This window comes from Lactuca virosa, chromosome 5 (assembly GCF_052849685.1).
Source record: "Lactuca virosa cultivar CGN04683 chromosome 5, Lactuca_virosa_CGN04683_v6, whole genome shotgun sequence".
Classification (NCBI taxonomy): Eukaryota; Viridiplantae; Streptophyta; class Magnoliopsida; order Asterales; family Asteraceae; genus Lactuca; species Lactuca virosa.
In genome coordinates this window covers 407,965,283-407,976,444 of record NC_136430.1, presented here as the reverse complement: position 1 = coordinate 407,976,444, position 11,162 = coordinate 407,965,283, and the positions used below count along the sequence as shown (strand labels likewise).

Genomic DNA, 11,162 nt, shown 5'->3' with positions numbered 1-11,162 from the left:
CCTTTATTTACTAATCTTCCCTACAATCCACAATTCTTCCAACAATAACGACTACAACAACAATTCATTCCCCAATTCCAAGGTTTTCAACAACAAGCTTCTCCACAATTTCAAACACAATCATCTCAAGTCCCATTATCTCAATCCCAAACCGTGAACCTCGACAACGACGATGAATTTGTCCAAGAAACACCACAATCATCTCGAAGAAGGCAACCAAAAGGAAAAGGGAAAAAGAAAGCAACGGCTTGGAACGAAGAAGAGGAAGAAACTTTAGCAAAAGCTTGGATTTTCATATCCTGTGACTCGAGAAGAGGCAACGCGCAATCTTGAGAAAGTTTTTGGAATCGTGTTTTGGATCACTTTCACGCGTTTCTTGGAAGGAAAACGGATCGGTCGTACGACGCGGTCAACGGAAAATGGCGTGATCTTCGCGCAATTTGCTCAAAGTTTCATGGCATATTTGAAAATCTAAAAAATATGCATAAAAGTGGTTCGAACGATTTCAACATTTTATCAACCGCGTGCTATCAATTCAAAGTCACCAACAACGGTAAACCATTTGGTCACCAAAACGCGTGGGAAGTTTGCCGTCAAGGTCCAAAATTGGTCCTTAATCCAGAGACATCGCATTCAGACTCGACCACCGGCTCCAACAAAAGAACAAGAACTTCTGAATCGGACGCGGGTTTTGGGCTAGACCTCAATGATGACGTCGATGTTGCCGAGGGAGAGGGTCCACCTGAAGACCAACTCCGTCGACCACCGGGAAGGGACAAAGCAAAAGGAGTGGCGTCTTCAAGCGGGAAAGCAACCGCAATTAACGACGACGGGCTTGTGGAATCCATAGATAAAACTTTAAGTTTTCTAGAAAGAAAATACGAATCCACAGAGGAATCTCGTCGCCAAAAAATCGCTCTTACCGATCTTCAAATCATAAACTCGAAGCCCTACTGGATCTCGACCACGAAAATCTCGCGACATTTCTCAAAATCCAACAACGTGTCCGTGCTAAGTATGAGGATTAGGTTCTAATATTTATGTTTTAGTTGTTATGTTGTGTGTTTTTTTAAGTAATTTAGGATAAATAAGTAATTTAGGATTTTTTTTAAAGTATTTTAGGAAAAATAAGTAATTTAGGATTTTTTTTTGTTGTTTTTTAAATATTTTAGGATTTGATTTTGTGTGTTTTAAAATTAATGCAATGTGTTTTAATTTAGTGTTTTTAATGTTTGTTTTATTTGAATTACTTTTTTTAATTTAATATAATATTGTCAAAAAAAAAATGATGTGGGATGGTAACCATTTCCAAAGGTTAGTGGCTTGGTAGTAGGTTTGTAGTGGAGGTGCTGTGACGCTGATGTGGTGTCACTTTTTGAATAGGTTGGGTGTGACCATACCCTTAGCCTAAAGGGTGTATGTGTGGGTGACAACTCAAATTAAAATAACTTTCTATAAGTTGTCTGCGTACATAACTTGATCTCCTTGATCCAGCAAACTACGTTAAATCCTTATGTTCTTTATTTTTCTTCGCATATTTAATTGTTGTGTGCTTGTGTTTTGTGTGTCTATCAAAGTACTTAATCTCAACATCTAGTAATTTAGCATCTTGTCTTGCTTTGTCCTAGTCATACCATACCATATACATACAATTAGTTTAGTCATATCCAATTGCAAAGTCTCATTCAGCTAACCTAAAGCCCTTCCAACATGATTTATGCAATAAAGCATTACGAAACATGGCAAAAAAAGCATTCTTGTAGTGCCTTTGCTAAGACATGTGTCAATGGGGACGAATAATTACAACTTTTTGTCCCCCAAAAGGCTGAAATAAGATCTCAAATATACAAGACTTGAATGTCCTCTCCATCTTCATCAATATATATATATATATATATATATATATATATATATATATATATATATATATATATATATATATATATTCTTAGTAGGCTTGTTCAGTCCAATGGAATCTTGTGTAACAAATTCAGTAAGAGATGTCTATTTCCTAGGCATTTTAGAAAAAGGAATATATGGATATGTTGACATGAACAACCAACTTCATCAAGTAAACTCAAGTGTAATATGGAACCGGTTACTCAGGCAGCGAGAGATGAGAGCATGATGCCCGTCCTTGTGTAACTCTACATAAACAAAAAGAAAAAAAGCACTCTCCCTACGCAGGCATTATCCTGTTCAGGTTCTAAGGGACTTTCTCAGCCTGAAAATGCTTTTCCTAAAGCAAATTCAGACACCCCCGGTGCATAATTTATGTCAATACCATTAAAATCAACACAATATTTATATTTATAATAAAAATATTAAAACCACGAGAAACATGTTCTGTTACTCCACAATCACAAATCACTGGAGACATTTGTTCGGCCTTTCATTTATTCTTGAAACAAACTAAACACTATGTACTACTTACCTAACGTTTGAAGTTGAACCTCATTCCACGCTAGGCCCATCTTCCAGACAATCCAATCCAAGGCCATTCTCCATTTTTTTCCCATGCTCCCTTCTCAATCTATTCAATTATAACATTCTACTTTTAAATATCTTTGTATTACGAAATACTAATAAAAAAAAAAGGGGCTAACCTTCATTTCTTCAAGGATTTGAAGTAGGACTCAGGCAAATAAATTTCACCACCAGCCTCACCATGTTGTTCACCACTGACAGTCTTCTTAGCAGCGTTAAACTCAGCGCTCATAGCATCCATCCCTTCCTGAACAGCCTCTTCCGCGCTTCCATACCCATGTTCCTCCGCATACTTCCTCACATCCTCAGTAATCTTCATCGAACAAAACTTGGGCCCACACATGGAACAAAAATGGGCCACTTTCGCACCATCAGACGGCATCGTTTCATCGTGAAACGCCGTAGCAGTCATAGGGTCCAACGACAACGCAAACTGATCCAACCACCTGAACTCAAACCTCGCTTTGCTTAAAGCGTCGTCCCAAGCTTGAGCTTGTGGGTGGCCTTTTGCCAGGTCAGCAGCGTGGGCGGCGATTTTGTAGGAGATAACGCCGGTTTTGACATCGTCGCGATTGGGGAGACCGAGGTGTTCTTTGGGGGTGACGTAACAGAGAAGGGCGGTTCCTAGGGCTCCGATGTTGGCGGCGCCGATGGCGGAGGTGATGTGATCGTAGCCTGGGGCGATGTCGGTGGTTAATGGGCCGAGTGTGTAGAATGGGGCTTCGTTGCACCATTCTAATTGCTTTTGCATGTTTTCCGGGATTTTGTGCATTGGGATATGTCCGGGCCCTTCGTTCATCACCTGTAATATTCGAAATAAGTTATTATGTAAGTATGTAAGAAGATGAAATCTTTAACATGATCATATATTCATAACAAGAGTCAAATGCAAGAAATAGCAATGCATTTTCATTTGTTTGTTTACAATAGCATTATGTTTTCATTGTCTTTTTGTTACATTTTGAAAATGTTACTAAGTTATAGTTAAATCAGCCAAATGCAAATGAATTTTGGCTGTTAAAACTGAGTAGAATTGGGTAAAATTTTCTAAATACAATACCATATAAGAAAAATAAAACTGAAAGTAGAATGTTGTAATATGAAAAAGAATCAAGATAGGATGCTATAATACACAAATAAAATAAAAGTATGTTGCTATTTCTTCCATTTAGCCTATTAAACCGGATTTCAAACAAACTGTTAGCGCCTTTGTATAATGTTAAACACATTTAAAAAAAACATATAAACTTTCTTGGGCCAATATACCACATAACAGAAACATACCTGTACATCCTTCGCCCAAGCTTTTCGAGTCAACTCACCTTGAGTCAATAACTCAGCAAACTGAGCAGTATCATTAGCATCATAAATCGATCCAGGCCTCAACCCATCACCAATAGACAAAGCAATATCATACTGATTACAAATATCAAGAATATCCTCCCAATGTTCATAAGCAAAATTCTCCTTATGATAAGCCAAACACCATTTTGCATGAATCGACCCACCTCGTGAAACAATCCCAGTCATCCGTTTAGCAGTTAACGGAATATACCTTAACAGAACACCGGCATGAATAGTAAAATAGTCAACACCCTGTTCAGCTTGCTCAATCAAAGTCTCCCTAAAAACCTCCCAAGTCAAATTCTCAGCAATTCCATTGACTTTCTCAAGTGCTTGGTAGATAGGAACAGTCCCAACTGGAACGGATGAGTTACGGAGGATCCATTCACGGGTTTCATGGATATGGCGACCCGTGGATAGATCCATGATCGTATCCGCACCCCACATCGTTGCCCATTGAAGCTTGTGAACTTCTTCTTCAATTGAGCTAACAACAGCTGAGTTTCCGATGTTTGCGTTGACTTTGACCAAGAAATTTCTTCCAACAATCATCGGTTCAAGTTCTAGATGTTTTTTGTTTGAAGGAATGATCGCACGACCACGTGCGACTTCTGATCGGACGAATTCAGGGTCGAGATTTTCCCGGGTTGCACAGTAAAGCATTTCTTCGGTTATGATCCCCTGCTTCGCGTAGTACATTTGGGTGTACCTTGGTGGACTTGATTTTTCCCTTGAATCAATCCAATTTTTGCGTAGTTTTGGGAGTCCGATTTGGGGGTTTATGTTTTGTGGGCCACTGGTGTCATACGTGTCAAAATGTGGTTCGTCACCTGCCAGGTGGACACGTCGAAATGGAACTTTGAGGACATTACCAGTGTTTTCATGGACAACTTCTTTGTATTCCTTTGTGCTTTGTGGGAAACATTGTTCGAATGATGGAAGAGGAAGAAAGTCAGGGGCAGATGGGTCAATTGTGTTTTTTCTTTGACTAGTCTTCGGCACATTGGTTGATGGAGGGTCAAAGGTCAAGGTGGCTCGAGGCACCATGATGGAGGAAGAGGAAGGGGAAGAGTGTGCTTCTTTCTTCCATAAGTTGGGAGTTTCAGTAGAAACATCAAAAACAGGCAAGAAAGCAGTTTTGGAAATCTTTGAAAGGGCAGAATGGTTGGAGTTTTTGCACATGACTGATGTCAGATTAGCATGAATCGATGCCATCTTCAGATGTATCTGTTAAAAAAAGAAGAAAGGCAGATTATCAACCATATCGATGGTGATGACAGGAATAAGAGTTGAAATTGAATGGTGAAAACATGCATTGAATGTTATAATATTGATCTCACCAAAGACGAACAAAAATCAGTGAAATTATCATGTGTTTTCAGATCGGGGTTTATTAATGCAGAAGGTATCAAAAAGAAAAGCGATGTTGGAGAAATTTAAACAAATCATAAGTTCAGATTTTGTTCACAAAACAATCCCTTTTCTGTTTCATCGTCTTAAGACCTTCAATACTAACCCCAAATCACTAATTACGACTAAACCCCTCGAATTGCATGATCGATCTACCACCAAAAAGTATATCGGATGTAACTATGAACACATCCAGTAAATTTAAGAACATGCGTTAATTAAATTTGTGTATAATTCTGAAAACATGAAGTCCGAAAGTAGAATATATCACGAAAGAATCCATCGCTGCTACTAACACGCAGAAACAGAAATTGAAACGATCCATTTTTAATCGATCAAAGAATCGACAGTCACATACAGCAAGCACATTAAAGAAATAACCAAAGCAAAAAAACAATTGATGTTTGAAGTAAGAGAAAGGGACGTAATTCATGATTCAAGCATAAATGCAGACGTCAATCGGTGCTTCTTACATTCGATCTTTGAAATGTTCCGGCAGATAACTATGTGCGTGTGTGTGCATGAGAGAGAGAGAGAGAGAGAGAGAGAGAGAGAGAGAGAGTGTTACCACAAGAATTTGCTTCTTATCTGTAAAAGCAGTAGTAATGGATGAAGGAGCGGAAGTATAAGAAGACGAAGAGGAGTGAAGTGGGTTTTAATGAAAGGCGCTGAAAACCAGTCCCCCTCCTTTTCCCAAATTGATATTTTATTTTATTTTTCAAAATGAAAATTTATGATTTTGGTATTATTATAGTAGTATTTTTTAATAAAAGATTATTTGTATTTATTCATACTACAAATTACAAAAAATGATTATAAAGTATGTTTAAATGCTTTAATACCATGCATATAAAACAAAAATACTTTTAATCTTAATATTAAGATATTTATAATAATTTTTATCATATTATTTATTAATACAATTTAGGGTGTTTGGTAAAACTTAATAAACGGAATTTTTTCAATTATTACCGGTTTGATACCGATATAAGTCAAAAAAAGTGTTTGGGTAAAAAAAAAACAATGTTGGTAATTTTTAATAAGTCAAAAAATGATAAGTAACTTAACTCTTACTTATTAAAAACTTCTTATTTCACCAAATAAATTATAAATCAAAAAGTTATAAGTCTTTTTAAATAAGGTTTACCAAACACCCTCCTAAAAAAGTATAGAACTTTCATGATACCTCCTTCCTCAATGATATCACTTTTATCCGAAGATGATCTAATTTGACCCGATTTATTATCCAATTTATCATATTCATTTTGTTTTATCATCTATAATTTCTGTAAAGATTATATTATTGTTTTTTTAACTTTTTATAGAATCTTAATAATGACAAGGTTAATTAATATGATTTCCATTATTTGTCGTTAATATTATTCAACTCTTCTCCGTTATGTAGTTAAATATTTATATTTTTGTTAGTTTCCTTAAGAATTTATAATGCATTAAAAAGTTATTTTGCATCAAAAAGTTATTTTAACGAAAATTCAATAATTAAAATAGTAATCCGGTACTTCAAATTCAAAATAGGTAGTTAAATAATTAAATAACGAAAGTTTTATTTTAAAAATTAGAATATTACCAAAAAGAATTTAAAATGCATCAAAAAGTTATTTTGCTTTAATGCGGGTCCAAACTAAAATACAAAATAAAAGTCGCTTTTCTTCTTTACACTGGGGTCCCTCAATCTTTAGATATTTTCATTTGCAACCGCAATTATTAATGGTTATATATATATATATATATATATATATATATATATATATATATATATATATATATATATATATATATATATATATATATATATATATATATATATATATATCAAGGTTGTTGTAATGTCCGTGTTTCTAGGCTAGGCATTAATATTGACGTGATAGTCTAGGTTAACCTTTGTGACTCATTTTGAAGAAATGAAATGAATTATGTGAATATTATGTGTTTTATGTGTTTTATGCTTAATTACTAGCAGTTAATTAATTAAGAATAAAAATGAGCGTCGAAAATAAATATTAGATAAAGCCGATATTTATTAAGAAAGTTGTAGTGGTCGTGACAAGAATTACGGATATATAAAGAATGCCGAAATCCGAGTTATAACGAAGAAGTTGTGACCCGTCGAAGTTGCGCGACAAACCGACACGGTGCCGAATGTCGTAAAAAGTGAGTTTTTGATAAACTACTTTTTAGCCTTAGTGATCTAAACGAAACTTGTAGTGTTCGTTAAACCGAGAGTATGTATAAAAAGAACGCCCAAATCTGACTTCGTATGAGGAACTTATGATTTTTCGAAGTTTCAGCTTAGCAGTAGACAGCTAAAAACTCGAATTTTAGATCGAGTGATTTTTAGCCGACACGACCTAAACGAGAATCGAAGGTCTCGTCAATAGTAGCACAAGGTAAAAAGACAGACGAAAACGGACGTCGGATGAAGAAGTTATGAATTTTTAACGGATTTCCTGTCCCGGTCTGTTAAAAATAATAATATAAAAATTAAAGTCAAAATTAGCCGACGAAGTCTAAACGAAAGTTGTAGAGCGTAATTTTACCTACGCGTGCATATAAAGAACATCAAAAACGGAGCTCGTATGCGAAAGTTATGGATTTTAGAAGTTTTGGCGCGAAAAACGAGAAAAATCCCCAAAACCGAGGAATTTCGCATAGGTGGACTTCGGCCACGTGTCCTCGCTTAGAACATGCCACGTGTCCGAAATTGTGCTGAGTCATCCGAGCTGCTGAGCTGATCCGAAGCAGTCCATTGAGAAGGCGACGCGTGCCCCTTTCCTCGTGTCCGAACCCTCGTAGGATGTCACGAACCCTCTACCTCAGACCACTAGACCTCGGTCCAATCAGGAGCTGCCAGCAGCCTCTTCCCATGCGCAACCCACGTGCTCCTCGCTCCGGATCTGCGCCACCTGGAGGCTTCTCAGCCGTTGTATCAGGAGGCTCGCAGCCTATAAATAGGAGGGTGCGAGACCTCCCGGGTATATTTTGGAAAAGTGACACTTTTAGCCCCTAAACTCATATTTCTTTCATTCTAACTTCCCCCATAGCCCCGGTATCACTTATAACCCCCAGAATACGCCACGAAGTGCCCGAGAAGCCCAGAAAATTTATCTTTTCGGTTTCGAAGCCCGACCCTCGCAGAGCCCGGTTTCTCAATAAAACTCCCGGTTTTATTAGAAACGATCGTTTTAGGAAACGAATTGCTGCCCGATTTTCATTAAATCAGGTGAGTATGTAGTTACTTTCACCTTACACATAGATATGAAGTATTTTATGTAAAATACGTACTGTGTGAATAATTATTGTTTGTTTATTTGAGTTGGATGTTGAAGGAGTGATTTATACATGTTTTTAAATAATTTAAACTGTATATGTATTTTTATCTACAAAAATGTTGGGTAAAACATGGGTAGATGAAATAGTGGGTGTGTGATGAAAGGTGAGTTGGATAAATGAGATGATCAGTGATATATATCATAAGTTGAGGGTGAGTGGTGAAAGGAGATCATAAGTTGAGGGTGAGTGGTGAAAGGAGATCATAAGTTGAGGGTGAGTGGTGAAATATGAGAAAAGCCCTTACCCAAACGTTGACCCCCGTCATTCAGCAGAGTAGGGATGACAACCATGGACTATTCTAGACGGTCTGTGGAACACTAGCAGGCTTGCAACCTGTAGGTGTGTGAACTATACGTTCATAAGGCGTACTCTAAAAACCCATTGACATGTATGACAAGGGCGAATACTGTCAATAATATTGTCGATAAATGAGAGCTATGGACTTAACACCTGTTGTATAAACCCTGGCGATGGTGTGACCTTGTGCCTATTCCTTAGGATTCATCCTTAGGAAGGAGTGATAGTTGAATCTTAGGGTAAACCCTTAAGAAATTAATAAGATAATGGGGTTGGGGTAATTTGGTTGATTGATTGATGTTTAAGTACAATAAATTTATTTATTATGGGTTGAAAACCCTATATGCTCACCAGGCTTCCAAGCCTGACCCACTCAGCTTTTTATATTACAGGTAGTGGACCCCGAGCATAGTCGGATGATGATGATGAGTGATTTTTGGATTATAGGCCAGTAGTTATAAATAACTGTTGTAAGGCTTATAATGTCTTGTTTATGCTTTTGATCTGTATCGGAACATGACATCCCGAGGTTTTGATATAAAAGGAAATTATATATTTCTTAAAGAAAGGTTTTGACAAACTTTTATCATGTTTTGTTTTGGGGACAAATTCCACAACATCTTCTAAAAAGATTTCTCTGATTTTATTTTAAAAAGCATAAATTAAATCGGTCTTTTCTGGCCGAGAAATTAGGGGATGTCACAGTTGTCAAGATCGCGATCCTGATCGTAGGATCGTACGATCGTACGATCCTACAATCCTAGGTATGAAAAACGATCCGGATCGTAAACGGATCGTATTTGGGATATGATCGCAGGTAGGATCGTAAGATCGTAGGTTGGATCGTAGGATCGAGATCCGATCCGATCCTACCTAACCTTGACTTTTTTTTGCAAATGAAATATTTTTTTACCATTTTATGTCTTTTACCCTTTAACAATTTACCATTTATCATTTGTGTTGTGAATTATGATTAATATTTTGAAGTTTTTATAACTTTTGAACGAAAAATTGAATGTTTGAAATATTTTTCATGATTACAAATTATAATTAAAATTATATTTTATTTTGTAGGATCTTAGGATCCCGATCCCGATCTTGCAAACCCAAAAACGATCATATATATATATATATATATATATATATATATATATATATATATATATATATATATATATATATATATAAAGTTTAACAAACAACCTTTTTAAACCTTGAAATTGATAAAAAAAAATGAGCAAGAGTCGAAAAGCAAAAAGATACACATTAAAAAGTTGGACACACATGCATCAGATTATAAAAAAAACTCATTTTTTTTTACAAATTTAGGTCGAGTTTTTATTGAAAAAAAAAACTAATATATCATGTTTTATAATTTTTCATCATCTTTCATTTGAAATCCATATTGACATACAAAAATAAACATTTTTGCCAGAAAAAACAAAAACCCACTTCTTTTTGTTAATTTTTAATATTTAGGCTTATTTTTTTTATCAAAAATAAAATAAAATAAGTAGATCAAAATTCATAATTTTTTATACTTTTTAAATAGATAGTGTAAATATGTTCATAGTTTGAATCTAATTCACAATTGATCAGATTCACAGTTTTTTTTTTACAATCATATGAATGTCTATTCACCAAAAACTATGAATTGTGATATATTTATTTATTTATTTCGATAAAAAAATAAGTGTAAATACTAAAAAAATAAAAACATGAAGTGAGTTTTTTTTAAAAAAAAATATTTTTTATTTATCAATAATGATCTCTAATGAAAGTGGATGAAATATTATGAACAACAGTATATTCGGTTTTTGTTTCGATAAAAAACTTTGCGTAAAATTATTTTTTTTTTAAAAAGGTGGTTGTTTTTTTGTTATGATATGGTGTATGCGCGTTTTAACCTTTAAATGTACAACCCTTTTTATGCTCTTGATCAGTTGTTCTCTAATATTCAAGATTGATTCTTCGATTCCATGGTTTAAAATGGTTCCTCATTAAACCCAATCATATATATATATATATATATATATATATATATATATATACACACACACACTATGGCTACGTTCATGTGTTTCTTACATGTATTGTGTAGTAGAATTGACCAATAGATATTGAAATGATTTTCATAATTATATGTATATTAAATGATATCCATAATTATAATTTTTTTTATGAAAACTAATTAAATTTGTCATTAATGTCAGCAATAATATTCTTTCAGAATGAATTCGCATCTAGGTTTTCATGTATGGGTACATGTTTTG

The 11,162-nt window shown here is 35.0% G+C and overlaps 1 protein-coding gene across 3 annotated transcripts; it reads right to left on the bottom strand.

Moving 5' to 3' along the window:
- Nucleotides 1-1,690: 1,690 nt before the first annotated feature.
- On the bottom strand, nt 1,691-5,938 carry THIC (thiaminC). 3 transcript variants are annotated; one of them, XR_013710333.1, is made up of 5 exons: nt 5,810-5,938; nt 3,772-5,058; nt 2,607-3,289; nt 2,435-2,533; nt 1,691-2,239 (listed from the first exon to the last, which is right to left on the bottom strand). XR_013710333.1 is itself a non-coding variant. In XM_079047886.1 (4 exons), the coding sequence occupies exons 2-3, from the start codon at nt 5,044-5,046 to the stop codon at nt 2,609-2,611; spliced, it is 1,956 nt and encodes a 651-aa protein (XP_078904012.1). In that variant the 5' UTR covers nt 5,047-5,058; nt 5,810-5,938; the 3' UTR covers nt 2,287-2,533; nt 2,607-2,608. The 3 variants fall into 3 exon arrangements, 2 of the variants coding, with proteins under 2 accessions (XP_078904012.1, XP_078904013.1); XM_079047886.1 differs by lacking the exon at nt 1,691-2,239 and having other exon boundaries at nt 2,287-2,533; XM_079047887.1 differs by lacking the exon at nt 1,691-2,239 and having other exon boundaries at nt 2,287-2,533; nt 5,715-5,821.
- Between the last annotated feature and the right edge of the window lie 5,224 nt (nt 5,939-11,162).

Coding starts and splice junctions, on each gene's coding strand:
- THIC (XM_079047886.1), bottom strand. CDS start 5,046: ATGGCATCGATTCATGCTAATCTGACATCAGTCATGTGCAAAAACTCC. Junction 3,290..3,771: donor CTTGGGCGAAGGATGTACAG/GTATGTTTCTGT, acceptor CGAATATTACAG/GTGATGAACGAAGGGCCCGG.